General features: G+C 49.4%; 1 protein-coding gene across 2 annotated transcripts in view; it reads right to left on the bottom strand.

Annotated features, from left to right (window-relative positions):
• Positions 1-14777, bottom strand: part of LOC144503910 (carboxypeptidase O-like) — a 31823-nt gene extending 17046 nt beyond the window's left edge. For both annotated transcript variants that reach the window (XM_078228976.1, XM_078228975.1), the window contains exons 1-6: positions 14666-14777; positions 12285-12360; positions 6966-7090; positions 4796-4907; positions 4601-4702; positions 3566-3670 (exon numbers count right to left, since the gene is read on the bottom strand). In XM_078228976.1, coding sequence (XP_078085102.1) covers positions 3566-3670; positions 4601-4702; positions 4796-4907; positions 6966-7090; positions 12285-12360; positions 14666-14745 — 600 coding nt within the window. In that variant the 5' untranslated portion in view covers positions 14746-14777. The remainder of the gene's footprint in view (positions 1-3565; positions 3671-4600; positions 4703-4795; positions 4908-6965; positions 7091-12284; positions 12361-14665) is intronic.
• Positions 14778-20734: the final 5957 nt, after the last annotated feature.

Raw genomic sequence — 20734 nt, 5'->3', positions numbered from 1 at the left:
GCAGCTTGTTCCAGACACTCACCACCCTCTGTGTGAAAACATTGCCTCTCTGGACACTTTTGTACCTCTCCCCTCTCACCTTAAACCTATGCCCTTGAACTTTAGACTCCCCAACCTTTGGGAAAAGATATTGACTATCTAGCTGATCTATGCCCCTCATTATTTTATAGATCTTTATAAGATCACCCCTAAATCTCCTACGCTCCAGGGAAAAAAGTCCCAGTCTATCCAGCCTCTCCTTATAGCTCAAACCATCAAGTCCCGGTAAATCTCTTCTGCACTCTTTCTGGTTTAATAATACCCTTTCCAGAAAGGGTGATTACCTGTGAGTGCCTGTGAGCCGTTCTGCCTGTACATTCTGTGTCTACGCGCCTCTCTCTCCACTTCACCTGACGAAGGAGCAGCGCTCCGAAAGCTTGTGATTTCAAATAATGGAAACGGGATTTTTTCCCAGGGTGGAAGAATCAATTACTTGGGGGCATAGATTTAAGATGCGAGGAGCAAAGTTTAAAGGAGATGTACGAGGCAAGTTTTTTATATAGAGGGTGGTGGGTGCCTGGAACTCGCTACCGGGGAAGGTAGTGGAAGCAGATACAATAGTGACTTCTAACTAATATACACTTTGGAGGAAATAATAACAAATGGGATTACTATCTCAATGGAAACAAATTAAAACATGCTACCGTGCAAAGGGACCTGGGGGTCCTTGTGCATGAGACGCAAAAGCCCAGTCTGCAGGTACAACAGGTGATCAAGAAGGCAAATGGGATGTTGGCCTATATTGCGAGGGGGATAGAATATAAAAGCAGGGATGTCTTGATGCACCTGTACAGGGCATTGGTGAGGCCGCAGCTGGAATACTGTGTGCAGTATTGGTCCCCTTATATGAGGAAGGATATATTGGCATTGGAGGGAGTGCAGAGAAGGTTCACCAGGTTGATACCGGAGATGAGGGGTTTGGATTATGAGGAGAGGCTGAGGAGATTGGGTTTGTACTCGTTGGAGTTTAGAAGGATGAGGGGGGATCTTATGGAGACTTATAAGATAATGCGGGGGCTGGATAGGGTGGAGGCGGAGAGATTCTTTCCACTTAGTAAGGAAGTTAAAACTAGAGGACACAGCCTCAAAATAAAGGGGGGTCGGTTTAAGACAGAGTTGAGGAGGAACTTCTTCTCCCAGAGGGTGGTGAATCTCTGGAATTCTCTGCCCACTGAGGTGGTGGAGGCTACCTCGCTGAATATGTTTAAAGCGCGGATGGATGGATTCCTGAGCGGTAAGGGAATTAAGGGTTATGGGGATCAGGCGGGTAAGTGGTACTGATCCACGTCAGATCAGCCATGATCTTATTGAATGGCGGGGCAGGCTCGAGGGGCTAGATGGCCTACTCCTGCTCCTATTTCTTATGTTCTTATGTTCTTATGTTCTAACGGGCATCTTAACAGATATATGAATAGGATGGGAATAGAGGGATATGGTCTCCGGAAGGGGAGAGGGTTTTAGTTCAGACGGGGAACATGGTCGGTGCAGGCTTGGAGGGCCGAAGGGCCTGTTCCTGTGCTGTAATTTTCTTTGTTCTTGATAACCTGTGACCTCTCATCTTGAAAGAAATCTAGCTTAACAAGGTCTAGTGATGAATCATAATGGAGAAATTGAACAATGTTCCACTATTTTTTAGGTCTAGATCTGTTCCATTCCTCAATGCTGACACCTCTCAACATTGTAGGCAAATAATTCACTCAGTAGAAAAAGGAGAGTGGCCAGAACTCTCCGGCCGTTCATTCCGGTGGGATTCTCCAGTCCCGTTGGCGTGGGGTGACGTCAATGGGAATTCACATTGACAGCGGTGGGACTGGAGAATCACGCCTTTAGCAAACAACGCGCCACCTCCCTCCGGCGGAAATCACACAGCTCAGACGCTGGAGAATCTCGCCCAGTTTCTTCCAGTTTTGTTTATCCTCCAGTCCTGTCCTCATTCACTGTGATGGGCGATGGTTTCTAATGGTGAGGAACGAACCCCCGAAATCACATTGGCCCCGAATATGCAGTCAGTGGTGAAGCAATGGTGTCTTCCACTCTCTTCAAAGAAAGCTGCACCCGAGCGATCCACCGACCACTTGGGTAAGAATTTTAGCCCTCTCAGTGAGCAGTCGATTGCAGCGTTGCTGAATGGGGATTCCCAGCATTAAGCTGCAGCAATAGCATCAAGCTGTCTAAGCGGCCAATCACATGAAAGGATTCCCACAGGCAGCAAAGCAGCAAATGAAAAACGCTAATAATTCAAATTTTTTTTAAAATCGCAGGGATTGTAATAAAGACTGAGGGCGCCATGCTAGCTCAGTGGTTAGCACTGCTGCCTCAGTGTTAGGGACCCGGTTTCAATTCCGGCCTTGGGTGACTGTCTATGTGGAGTGTGCATGTTCTCCCCGTGTCTGTGTGGGCTTCCTCCGGGTGCCCCGGTTTCATCTCACAGGGCAAGTTTTAAAGTTTGAAGTTAGTTCATTAGTGTGACAAGTAGGCTTAAATTCACACTGTAATGAGGTTACTGTGAAAATCCCCTAGTTTCCACACTCTGGTGCCTGTCCGGGTACGCTGAGGGAGAATTTAGCACAGCCAATCAATTTAGTATAGACCTAATCAGCACGTCTTTCGGACTGTGGGAGGAAACCGGAGCACCCGGAGGAAACCCATGCAGACATGGGGAGAATGTGCAGACTCCACACAGACAGTGACCCGAGGCTGGAATCGAACCCGGGTCCCTGGCGCTGTGAGGCAGCAGTGCTAACCACTGTGCCACCGTGCCGCCCTAAATGATAAGTAATTTATTGACAGGGTTGTGCTGTTATTGCCAAGACTGGCATGAATCATCTTGCATATCGCAGTGTTCAGCCCACATGCTATCTACCTCTGAACAGGGACTTCCAAAGGGATCAGCCTGCACTGTCTGATGTTATCTGTGATCTCGAACGTTCTGCTTGTCAAGCAATAGGCCTTATAAAAAAGAATTACCACCATCAACCTGCACTATCTGCGAGCCAATGCGATATCTGCTGTTCCATGATGCCAGGTTGCTCAAGGCAACTCAACCCACTGTGGGGAGGCGGCGGCCTAGTGGTATTATCAGTAGACTATTAATCCAGAAACTCAGCTAATGTTCTGGGGACCCGGGTTCGAATCCCGCCACGGCAGATGGTGGAATTTGAATTCAATAAAAAATATCTGGAATTAAGAATCTACTGATGACCATGAAACCATTGTCGATTGTCGGAAAAACCCATCTGGTTCACTAATGTCCTTTAGGGAAGGAAATCTGCCGTCCTTACCCGGTCTGGCCTACATGTGACTCCAGATCCACAGCAATGTGGTTGACCCTCAACTGCCCTCAGGGATGGGCAACAAATGCTGGCCCAGCCAACGACACCCACGTCCCACGAATGAATAAAAAAAACTCCAATATCCAGACCGTCGAGAGGATTGCGACTCAGATGCTCCTCCACCCACCCTCTCCGCAACTCCGCTTCCCCCTCCCCCCCGCCCCCTCGTGGGTCCACAATCGGGAGACACTCACCTCCCTCACAAACCACTGGCAAAAAGCTGGGGCAATCCACTCCCTGGCGTGAATCCCGCAATCCATCCAGATAATCTTCTTGGGCTTGTCGGACTTTCGACTGATCTGCGGGCAGAACAGAGGGGAAGTGAAGGAGGCACTGGTTCCGTCATTGGTCGTGTGTGGGGGTGGGAGGGGGGGGGGGTGTGGGGGGAGAGGGTGTGGTGGCAGCTCACACACAGGGGATAGAGTGATAGGCAGTAATGGCTCTGATGCCAGTTACAGAGGATGGCAGGTTGAAACAGAGGCAACTATCTGGGGTGGAGGGACCATTGTACAGAGCAAGATTGACATGGATTCCTAGTTTCATACCCATTCTTAAAATGGGTATGAAGGACTTTGGAATTCCCTGAGGATCAAAGGCATTTGTATCCAAGGATTTAGGAAGTTCAAAGAGCTTGACTCGTGAATCAATAATGTCCTGAAGGGTAAGCTTCGCTCCATAGCACTCACCTCAAAGTACATCACCTTAACAACGCAAACCTTCCCCATTCTACTGTTAGAGTGGCACAGTGGTTAGCACTGCTGCCTCACAGCGCCAGGGACCCAATTTTGGCCTCGAGTCACTGTCTGTGTGGAGTTTGCATATTCTCCACGAGTCTGCGTGGGTTTCCTCCGGGTGCTCTGGTTTCCTCCAACACTCCAAAGATGTGCAGGTTAGGTGGATTGGCCATGCCAAATTGCCCCTTAGTGTCCAAAGATGTGTAGCTTAGGTGAATTGGCCATTGTAAATTGCCCCTTAGTGTCCCAAGATGTGCAGGTTAGGTGGATTGGCCATGGTAAATTGTCCCTTAACGTCCAATGATTGAATGGTGGAGCAGACTCGATGGGCCGAAAGGCCTAATTCTGCTCCTATACCTTAGGGTCCTATGGATCAGGGGACTGCTGACGGTTGAAGTTCATTGCCGGCCCAATATTGGTCGAGTGAGGTTGTGACAGAAGTAGCTATGAGGTAAGATGGAGGCCGTCCAATCGAGTACAACACTCTCTGAATACCTTCAGATAATACATCGGCCGCTTCTCATAGGTTATCCCCAACAGGTGCTGTGTCACCAACTCCTTATAGTTTTCCTTCATTTCTTCCATCCACTGATAGATCTGAGAGTTTGGGAGAGAAACAGTGAAGGATGTGTTGGGGTTAGGAAATGGAAAAGGAGACAGATCCTTCGCCTCCGGGTCTATAAGTCTTACCTCCTCCATTGGGTGATACTTGGTGTAGCTGTGTGCTCTGGTACTGAGAGACTGCTCACCCTCGCTCTCTATCTGCTTGTCCAGGAGCTCTTGAATGTTTTGTATTAGAACACTGTTGAATCAGAGAAGACAGGTTGATGCCGCATAGAGTGGGAAAGGATATTTTTATAACTTTCTTAGAATCATTGAATCCCTACAATGGAGGAGTCTGCACCCACTCTCCCACAGAGCATCTTACTGAGACTCTATCCGTATAACCCACATATTTACACCACTAACCCACCTAACCTATACATATTTGGACACTAAGGGGTAGTTTAGCACGGCCAATCCACCTAACCTGCACATCTTTGGAGTGTGGGAGGAAACTGGAGCACCCGGAGGAAACCCACGCAGACACGGGGAGAACGTGCAGACTTCACACAGACAGTGACCCAAGGCTGGAATCGAACCCGGGTCCCTGGCGCTGAGAGGCAGCAGTGCTAACCACTGTGCCACCGTGCCGCTAACACAGGTTAGGACTATGTGTGAAGACAGTGACCAGATGTCGATGGTTCAGATGGAAATGAAATGGTAGATAAAGGCTGGTCTGAAAGTGCAGTGGGTAGAGATGTGGCTTCTGAGCCAGAAGTCCTGGTTCAATTCCCCCTTCTGGGGTCCTTGGCCACAGAAGGAATGTTTGCGATCCTCCCAAACAGGTTGATAATGAATTTGGTAATCCACCCTATAGTGGGAGAGATTTCAGTGCAGCCACGCTTGTTGCAAAGTGATACCTCTGAAGCTGAAGACAGTTGTCTCTCTCTCTCTCTCTCTCGGCAGTCTCTTGTGGTGAATGACAGGCTGAGCTGGCATTTGACACATGGATGAGACTAAGGGTGGCATTTTTCACCGGGTGCAGGCTGAGGCGGGGAAACTGGTGTGTAGCTCTCCAGCTGGTCAGCTGGGTTTTCTCTCCATGCAATCTGGCATTCTGTGCATAAGAAACCGGGAGGCATGCTCCATGGCATCAGTGCCACAGAGATTGAGGCAGTGACAGGTACCAGGAGTGTGTCAGGGGCAGTGCCATAGGGGCATCGCTAGGATGCTAGGGGACGGTACCAAAGGGGCAGTGCGAGGGTGCTCGGGGATGGTACCAGAGGGGCAGTGCCAGGGTGCTACAGGACAGTACAAGAGGGGCAGTGCCAGGGCACCAGAGGGCGGTGCCAGAGAGGCAGTGCCAGGATGCTAGGGGAAATGCCAGAGGGGCATTGTCAGGATGCTAGGGGACGGTACCAGAGGGGCAGTCCAGAAGTGCAGTGCCAGAGCGCTGAGGCAGTGCCAGAGGGATCGTGCCAGAGGGGCAGTGCCAGAGGAGCAGTGGTAGGATGCAGTCCGAGGTACTGCCCCGGCGTGTCCTCCTCCCCCGTGACGTCACTTTTGCGAGTGGCGAATTCTAAATGTTGCGGGGGTTCCATGCGGCCGGGAAGCCCATGTTGAGCGACGAAAAAAATTGAGAAACGGGATCTGGCCGGCAAGAATCTTATTTTATGATTCCGGCGGGATTTTGTGCCCATGTCGCCGTTTGCACTCACGGTGCACGCGGGTACAAAATCACTCTGTACAGTTCCCTCCCACACTCCAAAGATGTGCGGGTCAGGTTGATTGGCCATGCTAAATTGACTCTAGGGGATTAGCAGGGTAAATATGCGAGAACGGGGCCTGGGCGGGATTGTGATTGGTGCAGACTCGATGGGCCGAACGGCCTCCTTCTGCATTATGGAGATTCTATGATTGTCGGAAAAGCCCATCTGGTTCTCGAATGTCCCCTTTAGGGAAGGAAATCTGCCGTCCTTACCCGGTCTGGCCTACATGTGACTCCAGAGCCACAGCAATGTGGTTGACTCTCAACTGCCCTCTGAAATGGCCGAGTGAGGCACTCAGTTCAAGGGGCAATTAGGGATGGGCAACAAATGAGGACCCAGGAATGGACAAAACAAAAACCTGGAAGACTCTTCTTTTCTGTTCTTGTGGAAGGGCCATTGTGAAAATGGGGAATGTTTGGATATTGGGCCGAGTGAGAGAGATGCAGCAACACTCCGCTCACGGTCTGACAATGTGTAAAATGGCTGCCCGAGTGCGGTAATGGGAAGGGGGAGCTTTCAATCATGTGATCATTGGCAGCCGCACTGACCTGTATTGAAGGGCCCTTTCCTTCAGTTCACCTTTCACTGTGCCGAGTGCTGAGGCAGGAATCCGGGCGTGGACCTCACCCCGAGGTTGAATAGCCTCTGGAAACTCAGGCTTCCATAAATCAATCTGCACAAAATATCGAAAACATAGAATCCTCAAATGCAGCGATAATGGGATCGCTTCATAACACCCTTATCTGCAATTGTAAAAACCTTAACAACCTATTTCAACATTAACATCTCGAGTTCAAAACATCATCCTGTTTAAAATCTTGGCCCTGGGACCTTGCTCATTTCAAAGTGCAAGGAAGCTCCCCCCATAAAGAAAAATAAAACTTGTCCTTTACTTTCACCAAGAACACAGGAGTATGAAGAACGGGCAGAGGAAGGGGACTAATTGGATAGCCCACTCGAAGGGTTAGCACCAGAGCGATGGGCTGAATGGCTGCCGCTTGTGCTGACTCAAGACTGCAAAATAACATAGTTAAATGCATTGTTTAAAAGAAGGAATTTCTTTCTATAAATAAATAACAAGGTTTAACAATAACAGTATCTTATCAGAATAGTAATGCAGTAATAACGATAAAAACAGGAGCACTAATAAAACAGGTTTTTCTTACAGTTCACCCTCTTGTGGAATAAAAAAGCCCACACATGCTCACAACACACAGCAGACACCAGTAAAACAATTACATAGGAGAAAAGGCTTATAAGAACACTCTGTGCTCAAAATAACACTGTATTTTCACAATAACACAGGACGCTGGGGAACTAGCAGAGGAATGGGACTAACTGGATAGCCCACTCGAAGGGTTAGCACCAGAGCGATGGGCTGAATGGCCACCATCTGTTTTCTATGATTCAATGTCCGGATTCATTTACGCATTTCATTAATTGATGGAAATTAATAAAAAGTGAAAATTAAATTTGAAATCTGGAAAAAAAGTGGAAAATGATACTTTTCTCACAAGTGTTACTGATTTTTTAAAATCGGCCCATCCCATATGTGCTTCCAAAGCCATGGCAACCGCACACATGTTGCTGTCCACAGTTAACTGCAGGAGGATCTGATTTGTCAATGGGGCTTCCTTGCAGTTTGGAATGTGTTTTATAAATCGAGGTTCCTGGGCAAATGTTAGGCTTCTGTCTCTTTTTATTAAGCTCCCGTTTCCTGGTTGCCTTGTTGCTGTAGTTATATATTCAAACCTTGCACCGCATTCAAATGTGAAAGGGCAAATTCCACAGTATCTAAATTTAGTCAGCCGTGGCCTACTTTCAGTGCCCTTGCCTGAGCGAGAGGATAATGGGTTCAAGGCCTACACGTAAGGCCTGAGTGCAAAACCTCGATTGACATTCTAATGCAGTACCGAGGGGATGCTTCACTGCCATAGAAACTGTAATACATCTGTAGAGGCAGAAGTTCCTTCACCAAAATCCCTTTATTTCCAAACTCTAACAGCAGTGCACAGAGTGTTAGCAGTCAGCAGTCTACTCCCAGGGGGGGTGTCAGAGGAACTGACACTCCCAGTTAAGCACAAGGCAAAGACTGCCTGATTGGCCCATCAGCTGGAACCTTAATCAGGGAGTTCATACTCCAATAGGTCAACCTCAATGGCCTGATTGAAGTCATTACAGAAACATTGACACTAGAAGCAGGAGTAGGCCATTCGGCCCTTCGAGCCTGCTCCACCTTTCATTTTGATCATGGCCGATCATCAAATTTAATACCCTGATCCCCCTTCCCCCTGTGTCCCTTGATCCCTTTAGCCCCAAGATCTATATCTAATTTCTTCTTGAAATCACACAATGTTTTGGCCTGAACTGCATTCTGTGGTAGTGAATTCCGCACATTCACCACACTCTGGGTGAAGAAATTTCTCCTCACCTCAGTTCTAGAAGGTTTGGAATCAGAATCATAGAATCTCTACAGGAGGAGGCCATTCAGCCCATCGAGCCTGCACTGACGACAATCTCACTCGGCCCAATCCCTGCAACCCCAAGTATTTACCCTGCTAATCCGCCTGACACTAAGGGGCAATTTAGCATGGCCAATCAACCTAACCCACGCATCTTTGGACTGTGGGAAGAAACTGGAGCACCCGGAGGAAACCCACGCAGACACGGGGAGAATAGAACATAGAACACAGAAACCCTACAGTACAGAAAGAGGCCATTCGGCCCATCGAGTCTGCACCGACCACAAACCCACCCAGGCCTGACCCCCATATCCCTACATATTTACCCTCTAACCTACGCATCTCAGGATACTAAGGGCAATTTTTAGCATGGCCAATCAACCTAACTCGCACATCTTTGGACTGTGGGAGGAAACCGGAGCACCCGGAGGAAACCCACGCAGACACGAGGAGAATGTGCAAACTCCACACAGACAGTGACCAAGCCGGGAATTGAACCCAGGTCCCAGGAGCTGTGAAGCAGCAGTGCTAACCACTGTGCTACCGTGCCGCCTCTAATGTGCAGACTCCACACAGACAGTGACCCAATCCAGGAATTGAACCTGAGTCCCTGGCGCTGTGAGGCAGCAGTGCTAACCACTGTGCCACCGTGCTACCCCTTATCCTCAAACTATGACCCCTAGTTCCGGACTCCCCCACCACTGAGAACATTCTTTCCGGATCTACCCTGTCTCATCCTGTTAGAATTTTATAAGTTTCCATGAGATCCCCCTGACTGTTCTAAACCAGGGAGAGATCAGCCATGATCTGATTGAATGATGGAGCAGGTTCGAAGGACTGAATTTGCCTACTTCTGCTCCTAATGCTCCTACGTTCCTAACTCCAACTAATATAATGTAATCTTATGGATGAGACCTTAAACTGAGGCCTTTTATCTAAGGAAAGATACATTGACATTGGAGGCAGTCCAGAGAAGATTCACCAGGTTGATCCCGGGTATGGAGGGATTTTCTTATGAGGAGAGGTTGAGTTGGTTGGGCCTGTACTCCTTGGAGTTTAGGAGAATGAGAGGCGACCTTATTGAGATATATAGGATTCTCAGGGGTTTGACAGGGTAGATGCTGAGAGATTGTTTCTCCTTGTGGGAGAGTCGAGTACCAGAAGGCATAATCTCAGGGTAAAGGGTCACCTATTTAAGTCAGTGATGAGGAGGAATTTCTTTTCTCAGAGGTAGTGAATCGGTGGAATTCTTTACCGCAGAGGGCTGTAGAGGCTGGGTCATTAAGTATGTTCAAAGCTGAGATAGACAGATTTTTAATCAGTAAGGGAATTAAAGGTTACGAGGATAAGGTGATAAAGTGGAGCTGAGAATGATATCGGATCAGTCATGATCTCATTGAATGGCCAAGCAGACTCGATGGGCTGAATGGCCTACTTCTGCTCCTATGTCGTACTGTTTTATTATGGTCTATCAGGTGGATATTAAAAGGCCCCATGACACCATTTTAAGGAGAGAATAGGAGTTCTTTGGGTGTCCCGGCCAACATTTATCCCTTAACCAACATCACTAGAAAGCAGAAACCGTAGAAAGCATCCTTTCCTGGTGTATCACAGCTTGGTATGGCTCCTGCTCCGACCAAGACCACAAGAAACTACAAAGGGTCGTGAATGTAACCCAATACATCACGTAAACCAGCCTCCTATCCATTGACTCCATCTACACTTCCCGCTGCCTCGGAAAAGCAGCCAGCATAATCAAGGACCCCACGCACTCCGGACATTCTCTCTTCCACCTTCTTCCGTTGGGAAAAAGACACAAAAGTCTGAGGTCACGTACCAATCAACTCAAGAACAGCTTCTTCCCTGCTGCCATCAGACTTTTGAATGGACCTACCATATATTAAGCTGATCTTTCTCTACACCCTAGCTATGACTGTAACACTACATTCTGCACTCTCTCTTTTCCTTCTCCCCTATGTACTCTATGAACGTTATGTTTTGTCTGTCTAGTGCGCAAGAAACTATACTTTCTGCTGTATCCCAATACATGTGACAATAATAAATCAAATGGGCCAAATGGTCTCTTTGCCGATGGGGCGGCACGGTGACACAGTGGTTAGCACTGCTGTCTCACAGCGCCAGGGACCCAAGTTCAATTCGGCTTGGGTCACTGTCTGTGTGGAGTTTGCACGTTCTCCCCGTGTCTGCGTGGGTTTCCTCCGGGTGCTCCGGTTTCCTCCCAGTCCAAAGATGTGTGGGTTAGATGGATTGGCCATGCTAGATTGCCCCTTAGTGTCCGGGGGACTAGCTAGGGTAAATGCATGGAGTTATCATAGAATCCCTATAGTACAGAAGAAGGCCATTCGGCCCATTGAGACTGCACCAACAACAATCCAACTCTATCCCTGTAACCCCATATATTTACCCTGCTAATCCCCCCGAAATTAAGGTCAATGTGGCACCATAGGGTCGATGGGGATAGGGCTCAGTGGGATTGTGGATGGTGCAGACTCGATGGGCCGAATGGCCTCTATCTGCACTGTAGGATTCTATGAAATCAAATCAAATCACTAAAGCAGATGATCCTGAGTCTGTCACATGCACAGGCAAAGCTCAGAGTGATGGTAAGAATCACTGCACCACTCCTGAACAATACTAAAGGTGGGGCGACAGAATGGACAGAGAAATGGGACACTCCCCGAGTCTATTGGAACTGGACATTGACCCTGACGATACCTGGGCGAATCCTTCAGAATCACAGAAACTTTACACTGCAGAATGAGGCCATTCAGTCCCTTGAGCCTGTACTGGCTCTCTGAAAGAGCATTCTATCCAGTCCGACTCCCCTCCCTTATCCATGTAACCATTCACATTCTCTCTTTTCAGATAGCAATTCCCTTGGAATCCCTCGATCGAACCTGCCTCCCCCACCCTCTCACGAAGTTCGTTCCTGACTCCAATCACCCTCTGGGTGAAAAAATGTTTCCTCACATCACGCTTACACCTTTCTGTCCATTATTTTGAATCTGTGCACTCAAGTTCCTGATGTACTCTTGAGAGGGAATAGTTTCTCACTATTTACCCTATCCACAGCCCTCAAGGTCTTGAATATCTCCAAGCCTCCTCTCAGCTTTCTTTTCTGCAAGGAAAACAGTTCCAATCTCTCCAGTCCATCCTCATAGCTTTAGCTCTTTATCCCCGGAATCATCCGAGTAAATCTCCTCTGTACTCTCTCCTTCACATCCTTCCTCAAGTATGGCGACCAAGACTGGACGCACTCTCCAGATGAGTCCTAACCCAACAGGAAGGTCCAGTTGTCTAGTTCAAGAAATAAAGCCAACATTCCAATGCCGGTACCACTTGATAACGAAGATTCAAGCTTCCCGCAGTCATTCTGGAACCTACCCTCTCATTCTCCACCAGCTGCCTCAGGTAATCCACCTGCTCCGAATCGGTTGGCATGAGTCGGAGAACTTGGTCCCTGAAACGAGAGGAGGAATTGCTTTTTGTAACTTCTTGTACGTAACCACTTGCCGAAAAAAAAGTTACATGTGTGTGGCATCTTTGGCAAGACTTCAGATAGATTACAGGCGGCACGGTAGCTCAGTGGGTTAACACTGCTGCCTCTCAGCGCCAGGGACCCGGGTTTGATTTCAACCTTGGGTCACATTCTGTGTGGAGTTTCCACATTCTCCCCGTGTCGGCGTGGGTTTCCTCCGGGTGGTCCGGTTTCCTCCTACACTCCAAAGGTGTGTAGGTTAGGTGGATTGGCCATGCTAAATTGTCCCTTAGTGTTCAAAGATGTGTGGGTTAAGTGGATTGGCCATGCTAAATTGCCCCTTAGTGTCCAAAGATGTTCAGGTTAGGGGGATTGGCCATGCTAAATTGTCCCTTAGTGTCCAAAGATGTGTGGGTTAAATGGATTGGCCATGCTAAATTGCCCCTTAGTGTCCAAAGATGTTCAGGTTAGGGGGATTGGCCATGCTAAATTGCTCCTTAGTGTCCAAAGATGTGCTGGTTAGGTGGATTGGCCATGCTAAATTGCTCCTTAGTGTCCAAAGATGTACAGGTTAGGTGGATTGGCCATGCTAAATTGCCCCTTAGTGTCCAAAGATGTGCAGGCTAGGTGGATCGGCCATGCTAAATTGTCCCTTAGTGTCCGAAGATGTGCTGGTTAGGTGGATTGGCCATGCTAAATTGCCCCTTAGTGTCCAAAGATGTGCAAGTTAGGTGGATTCGCCATGCTAAATTGCCCCTTAGTGTCCAAAGACGTTCAGGTTAGGGGGATTGGCCATGTTAAATTGCCCCTTAGTGTCCAAAGATGTTCAGGTTAGGGGGATTGGCCATGCTAAATTGCCCCTTAGTGTCCAAAGATGTGCAAGTTAGGTGGATTGGCCATGTTAAATTGCCCCTTAGTGTCCAAAGATGTTCAGGTTAGGGGGATTGGCCATGCTAAATTGCCCCTTAGTGTCCAAAGATGTGCAAGTTAGGTGGATTCGCCATGCTAAATTGCCCCTTAGTGTCCAAAGACGTTCAGGTTAGGGGGATTGGCCATGTTAAATTGCCCCTTAGTGTCCAAAGGTGTGCAGGTTAGGTGGATTGGCCATGCTAAATTGCCCCTTAGTGTCCAAAGATGTGCAGGTTAGGTGGATTGGCCATGCTAAATTGCCCCTTAGTGTCCAAAGATGTTCAGGTTAGGGGGATTGGCCATGCTAAATTGCCCCTTAGTGTCCAAAGATGTTCAGGTTAGGGGGATTGGCCATGCTAAATTGCCCCTTAGTGTAGGGGGATTAACAGAGTAAATGCATGGGGTTATGGGGATAGGGGCCTGGATGGGATTATTGTTGGTCCAGGCTAATGGGCTGAATGGCCTCCTTCTGCACCGTAGGGATTCTATGATTTCTAACCCTGTTGACAGCATTCGGACGTGCCGGGGGGAGGGGTATTCTAAACGCTCTCTGAAATGGCCGAGGGAGCCACTCAGTTCAGGGACAAACATGGACAAGGGCAACAAATACTGAGCGACGTCCATGTCCCATGAATTAATGTTTTAAAAAATGCCTTAACAGACCGAATGCTGCAGCAATTCTACGATTCTAGAATGGCGCTTAACGAAAACATTATCAAGTGAAATTTGATACCACATAAGCAGCCATTGGGATAAGTGGCCAAAATCTTGTTAAAAGAGGTGATTCAAATAGCTAAATTTATCTAAGCTGGAGGGAGAGAGGTGAATTCTAAAGCTCAGATGGCATGTCTACCAATGGGAAGTGATTAAAGATCGGATGTGAACGAGACACGGGAGGAATGTTGGCCCGGACGTGAGGATGGGCCCATAGGATCTTTTGTATCATAGAGTCATAGAGGTTTACAGCATGGAAATGGGCCCTTCGGCCCAACTTGTCCATGCTGCCCTTTTTCTTTTAACCCCTAAGTTAGTCCCAATTGCCCGCATTTGCCCCATATTCTTCTATACCCATCCTACCCATGTAACTGTCTAAATGCTTTTTAAAAGACAAAATTGTACCCGCCTCTACTACCACGTCCAGTATCCACCTCAATGAATGGAGAACACTTTGGTTTAATGCTGGACCTCTGACAGTGCTGCACTCCCTCAGCACTGCACTGCAATGTCAGTTCACATTACAGACACGGAGGTGCTGGATCATTGTCCCTGGGTGGTAAACTCTATCAAGGCTACAGATTTATTGTCATATTTTGTTAGCATGAGGCAATTACTAATAGTCTTCACTGATCAATACAACAGTAATATCTGATTGACTTACCCATTGTACTGAGCCTGGAAGCTGTGTGTGATCAGGGGCAATATTCCCAGAACAGAGACGCACCTTATCCACCACTGCATTGTGAGCAGATTTCCCTGGGATCTTCTCCGACTGTCTCACAGGGCCTGGGGACTGAGAGTTGGGCGGAGTACAGGGTCAGATAACACTATCTTCAATTACCTCTGCCCCACGCCCACACTCTTAACCCATGAATAACCCGCTTGCAGCTCCTTCACACTGTAAATAAAGATAGTGAGAGGTTGGATTGACTGCAGCTAGAGATCCCAATTCACCTCATAGATCATAGAATCATAGAAACCCTACAGTGCAGAAAGAGGCCATTTGGCCCATCGAGTCTGCACCGACCACAATCCCACCCAGGCCCTACCCCCTTATCCCTACATATTTACCCACTAATCCCTCTAACCTACGCATCTCAGGACCCTAAGGGGCAATTTTTAGCATGGCTAATCAACCTAACCCGCACATCTTTGGACTGTGAGAGGAAACCGAAGCACCCGGAGGAAACCCACACAGACACGAGGAGAACGTGCAAACTCCACACAGACAGTGACCCGAGCCGGGAATCGAACCCAGGTCCCTGGAGCTGTGAAGCAGCAGTGCTAACTACTGTGCTACCGTGCCGCCCACCTCAAAGCATTCAAAGGTTAAGGGGAGATTTAATTGATGCTTTCAAGATTATGGATGGAATGTTTCATTCCTGCCAGTGGTAGTGAAGGAAAAACCAATTTCCCAAGGCGGGAAATTAGTTTGGAATATTATTCTCCTGATTCTGAGGACACGCTGTCGGGGCGGGAGGAATATCAGACACTGTCCTGGGGCTGAGGGCACACTGCTGGGGGGTAGGGGGCGGAGGGGGGGGGGGGGGGGGGGGGACATTGAACAGACTGTCCTGGGGGCTGATTGTGATCTTCCTGCACTTAGTTATTTTGGGAGGGGTTTTGGGAGGGGGGAGGAGGGCAAGGTTTGTCCTCGTTCTCAGAGGGGTGGGGGCGGCACGGTGGCACAGTGGTTGGCACTGCTGCCTCACAGCGTCGGGGACCCGGGTTCGATTCCCAGCTTGGGTCACTCTCTGTGTGGAGTTTGCACGTTCTCCCCGTGTCTGCGTGGGTTTCCTCCGGGTGCTCCGGTTTCCTCCCACCATCTGAAAGGCTGGTTAGGTACATCGGCCATGCTAAATTCTCCCTCAGTGTACCCGAACAGGCACCGGAGTGTGGCGACTCGGGGATTTTCACAGTAACTTCATTGCAATGTTAATGTAAGCCACCTTGTGACATTAATAACTAAATTAACAGACTAGGAAGACTGGCTTCACAGAGATCAGGACACAATGAAATTGAAGACCCTCCTTTATCCCCCACGGACACCGGGACCACCCCCCCCCCCCCACCCCCGGTCCCCCCCACCCCCCGGTCCCCCCCACCCCACACTGAATGCATGTACTCCCTCCGCTCCCAAAATTGGTCACTGGCCTGTTCCTGCCCCCCACCCCCCACCCTGCCAAACATAGATTCCCAGCATTGGAGCCCTCCCTTCATGCCCCTCCCCTTCATGCCTCACCCCTTAATGCCTCAATCCCTGGCACTACTCCCTCAGCACTCTCCCTTGTCACTACCACCTTGGTACTGCCCTCTTGGCAATGACCCCTTGGTACTGTGCCTTGACAATTTCCCTTGGCACTGCCCCTTGTCACTCTCCCTTGGCAACGCTCCCTTGGCAACGCTCCCTTGGCACTGCCCCTAGTCACTCCCCCTTGGCAATGCCCCCTTGTCACTCCCCCTTGGCAATGTCCCCTTGTCACTCCCCCTTGGCAATGCCACTTTGCACTACCCCTTGGCAGTGCTCCCTTGGCAATGCCCCCTTGGCACTGCCCACTTGGCAGTGTCCCTTGGCAATGTCCCTGACCACGCAGGGCTTCAAAGGCCTCCGAGCCTCCCCCTCCGACTGGTGAATCCTGAGAGTCGGGAGAATCCGGCATAAAATTGACGAAACATATTTCAATGAATGTTTCGATATGTTCATCTGGTTACTGCCCTGGCTGGTTGGGAACCGGATTACATCCAGGCAGGGAGGGGGATGCCAGGATGATTCGGAAACTGAATGTGTTGGGGCCCTCGCACCGTGATTCTCCACCCCTCCCCCGCGATTCTCCACCCCTCCCCCGCCATTCTCCACCCCTCCCCCGTGATTCTCCACCCCTCCCCCACGATTCTCCACCCCTCCCCTGGGATTCTCCGCCCCTCCCCTGGGATTCTCCACCCCTCCCCCGCGATTCTCCGACCCCGTACGGTCCCAGTACGATCTACGTCTGAGCGCGTGAGGCTGGAGACTCGCCCCCTCAAAAAGCTATATAGATGCAGAACAGGGGAGGTCGGGGGGGGGCGGGGGGGACGCAGGGAAACATGTTGGTGGAACGTGACCCCATCTTTTGGATGTGAGGTTATGAAAGATCCCAGGGGCACTATTTAGAAGCAAAGCCGAGGAGTTAGACTTCGTGTCCGGGCCAATATTTACCCCTTAATAGGATACTGAAAGGCCTGGATAGAGTGAGGAAGATGTGGGAGAGACTGGGATCCGAGGGCACAGCCTCAGATAAAGGGACAACCCTTTAGAACCGAGATGAGGAGGAATCTCTTCAGCCAGAAGGTGGTGAATCTGTGGAATTCATTGCCACAGAAGGCTGTGGAGGCCAGGTCATTGAGTGTATTTAAGACAGAGATAGATAGATTCTTGATTGGTAAGGGGATCAAAGGTTACGGGGAAAGGTGGGAGAATTGGGTTGAGAAACTTATCAGCCATGGCGGAGCAGACTCGATGGGCCGAATGGCCTAATTCTGCTCCTATATCTTATGGTCTCTTTGTATGGTAAGAAGTTTAACAACACCAGGTTAAAGTCCAACAGGTTTATTTGGTAGCTTGTGTGGCTTTTGCTACCAAATAAACCTGTTGGACTTTAACCTGGTGTTGTTAAACTTCTTACTGTGTTTACCCCAGTCCAACGCCGGCATCTCCACATCGTGACTACTCTTTGTATGGAACAGGTGTTATTGACAATGCTTTACAATGTCTGCACCATGTTTCAGCGCAGGCTTCTAGCTCTTCCCGTAGTGTGTTCGCTTTGAAGGCTGTGACAAAATACAGGAAGACGCTAATAAATCTGTTGAGTTGGCACATAATTGGCAAATAATCTTCAATATTTTTGATTTGATTTGATTTGATTTGTTATTGTAACATGTATTAGTATACAATGGAAAGTATTGTTTCTTGCACGCTATAGAGACGAAACATACCGTTCATAGAGAAGGAAATGAGAGAGTGCAGAATGTAGTGTTACAGTCATAGCTCGGGTGTAGAGAAAGATCAGCTTAATGCGAGGTAGGTCCATTCAAAAGTCTGACGGCAGCAGGGAAGAAGCTGTTCTTGAGTCGGTTGGTACGTGACCTCAGACTTTTGTATCTTTTTCCTGACGGAAGAAGGTGGAAGAGAGAATGGCTGGGGTGCGTGGGGTCCTTGATTATGCTGGCTGCTTTGCCGAGGCAGCAGGAAGTGTAGACAGAGTCAATGGATGGGAGGCTGGTTTCTGTGATATAGGTAAATAGGGAGGACACATAATCCCTGGAAAATAAGTGACCAAATGGATAGAGGAACTGAAGGAACTGGGGTGCAGGTACACAGATCACTAAAAGGTGATTAAGGCCACAGACCTCCTGGGGAATTGATATGAAAAGCAGAGGAGATATGGAACTTTGCTTCGACCACACGTGGAGCTTTGTGCACTGTACTGGCCTCCATATTCGAGAAAGAGTATTGAGGTACTGGAGAAGGTCGAAGAATTATTTTTTTTAATTCATTTGTGGGACATGGGCATCACTGGCTGGCCAGCATTTATTGCCCATCCCTAGTTGCCTGAGGGCAGTTGGGAGTCAACCACATTGCTGTGGCTCTGGAGTCACATGTAGGCCAGACTGGGTAAGGATGGCAGATTTCCTTCCCTAAAGGGACATTAGTGAACCAGATGGGTTTTTCCAACAATGGGTTTCATGGTCATCAGTAGATTCTTAATTCCAGATATTTTTTATTGAATTCAAATTCCACCATCTGCCGTGGCGGGATTTGAACCCAGGTCTCCAGAACATTAGCTGAGTTTCTGGATTAATAGTCGAGCGATAATGCCACTAGGCCATCACCTCCTCAAGATCTATCAGGGATGGTACGGTAGCACAGTGGTTAGCACTGCTGCCTCACAGTACTGGGGACCTGGGTTCAATTCTGGCCTCGGTCTGTGTGGAGTTTGCACGTTCTCCCTGTGTCTGCGTGGGTTTCCTCCGGGTGCTCCGGTTTCCTCCCACAGTCCAAAGACGTGCAGGTTAGGTGAATTGGTCATGCTAAATTGTCCCTTAGTTACAGAAATGTGTAGGTTAGGAGAATTGGCCAAGCTAAATTGCCCCTTTTGGGGATAGTGGGGGGGAGAGGGCCTGTCGGATAGCCAAATAGCTGTGCCGAATAGCCTCTCCTGCACTGTAGGGATTCTATGATTTTATGATACCAGAATGAGATGTTAAACTCTCCAGGAAAGATTGAACAGGCTGGAGCTCTTTTCTCTCAAATAGAGAGGGTTGAAGGGTGAACTGACCAAAGATTTGCAGGTGGAAATGTTGGGGGCGTTTCTCCCAAAATTGGTGAATTGGTGGGAAAACTGGTCTAGATCATGACTGTTTCTTCAGTGCAACTTGAGACCGGAATCTCCGCACTCTGTGCACTGCAGAGATCACAATCATGAATATCAATAAAAACCCGGAGGTGGGGGTGCTATTCACGCCGGAGTCTGACAGTTCTGGAACTCTGCGCATGCGCATTGGCCCTGATCTGTCAGACTCCCCGTTTGCTGGCCAGCCCGGGAGCCCATTGCAGGGCCCGATCGCTGCCCCCACAACAATTCCTGGGCCAGCCCTGACCCCCTCTACACCGGAGCACCCAAATGTCCAGCCTACCCCACCCCCCCCAGCTGTGAGGATCCCCCCACCCCCCTCACCCTGGCAGACCCCCCCCCTCACCTCCCCTGGCAGACTGCCCCCCCCCGCCCACCCTAATCACTGCCCTCCCTCCATCCCAGACCGATCCCAATGCAGAGTAGCAGTGGGACCCCCCACCGATTGCCCCTAGGCCCTGCCCACAACAGGCCCCATCCCCTTGGCACTGCCTGATGCCCGGTGGGCAGTGCCAAGGTGTCCCCTGGGCATGGGCACTTTGCCCCTTGGGCTCCGCCAGGGGGCACTGGCTGACAGTGCCAGGGTGCCCTTGCCCAGCGGGCACCACCCCCCGCCACCCGATCCCTGAGGGGGGGCCACGCTTGCCCCTCCTTCATTCCGGCGGGGTCCCCACTAGTTCCCCAAACTCCAAACCCCACCAGAATGAAGTACTCCCCTGGTGGGGTGGGAGATGCTATCAGGACCGGCAGGTTCTGTGTCGGGCCTGATAATCACATTTAAAATAGATTCAAAACATGTGAAAAACAAATTTAAATCACTTAACTCTCTTTCCGCCGGTTTCCAGCGTGGTCTCGAGTGCGTGTTTTCCGGCTCTGGGAGTCGGGAATCATGCGCATATGCCACAAAATGGCCGACAAGCGATTCTCCCGACCGGGCCCAGCGGAAAATTTGAAGGTCGCGATAGGAGAATCGCCCCCATTTTCTCTCGCGGGCAAAACAGAAAGGGGAAACTTCAATATAAAATAGTCACTTAATGAATCCAGGAGGAACTCGGGAGAAACACTTTTACCCAGGAGGTCGTTAGAAACTGGAACGTGCTAACACACGGGGCAGAATTCTACCGCCCTGTCGGACTGGGGGAGGTGAGAGGTTGACAATAAAATGCAGGGAGATGTTCAAAATGTCTGTTGAATTTGGTGAGATTGCGATATCTCGCCAGCGTGAAACCTCGGCCACAGAATGTTGATGTGAATACCGTGGACACATTTAAAGAGAATCTAGATAAACACCTGAGGGCGGAGGGAATCAAAGGATATGTTGATAGGATGAGATGAAGAGG

This window comes from Mustelus asterias, chromosome 14 (genome assembly GCF_964213995.1).
Source record: "Mustelus asterias chromosome 14, sMusAst1.hap1.1, whole genome shotgun sequence".
NCBI lineage: Eukaryota > Metazoa > Chordata > Chondrichthyes > Carcharhiniformes > Triakidae > Mustelus > Mustelus asterias.
This window is presented reverse-complemented; position numbering and strand designations above follow the sequence as displayed.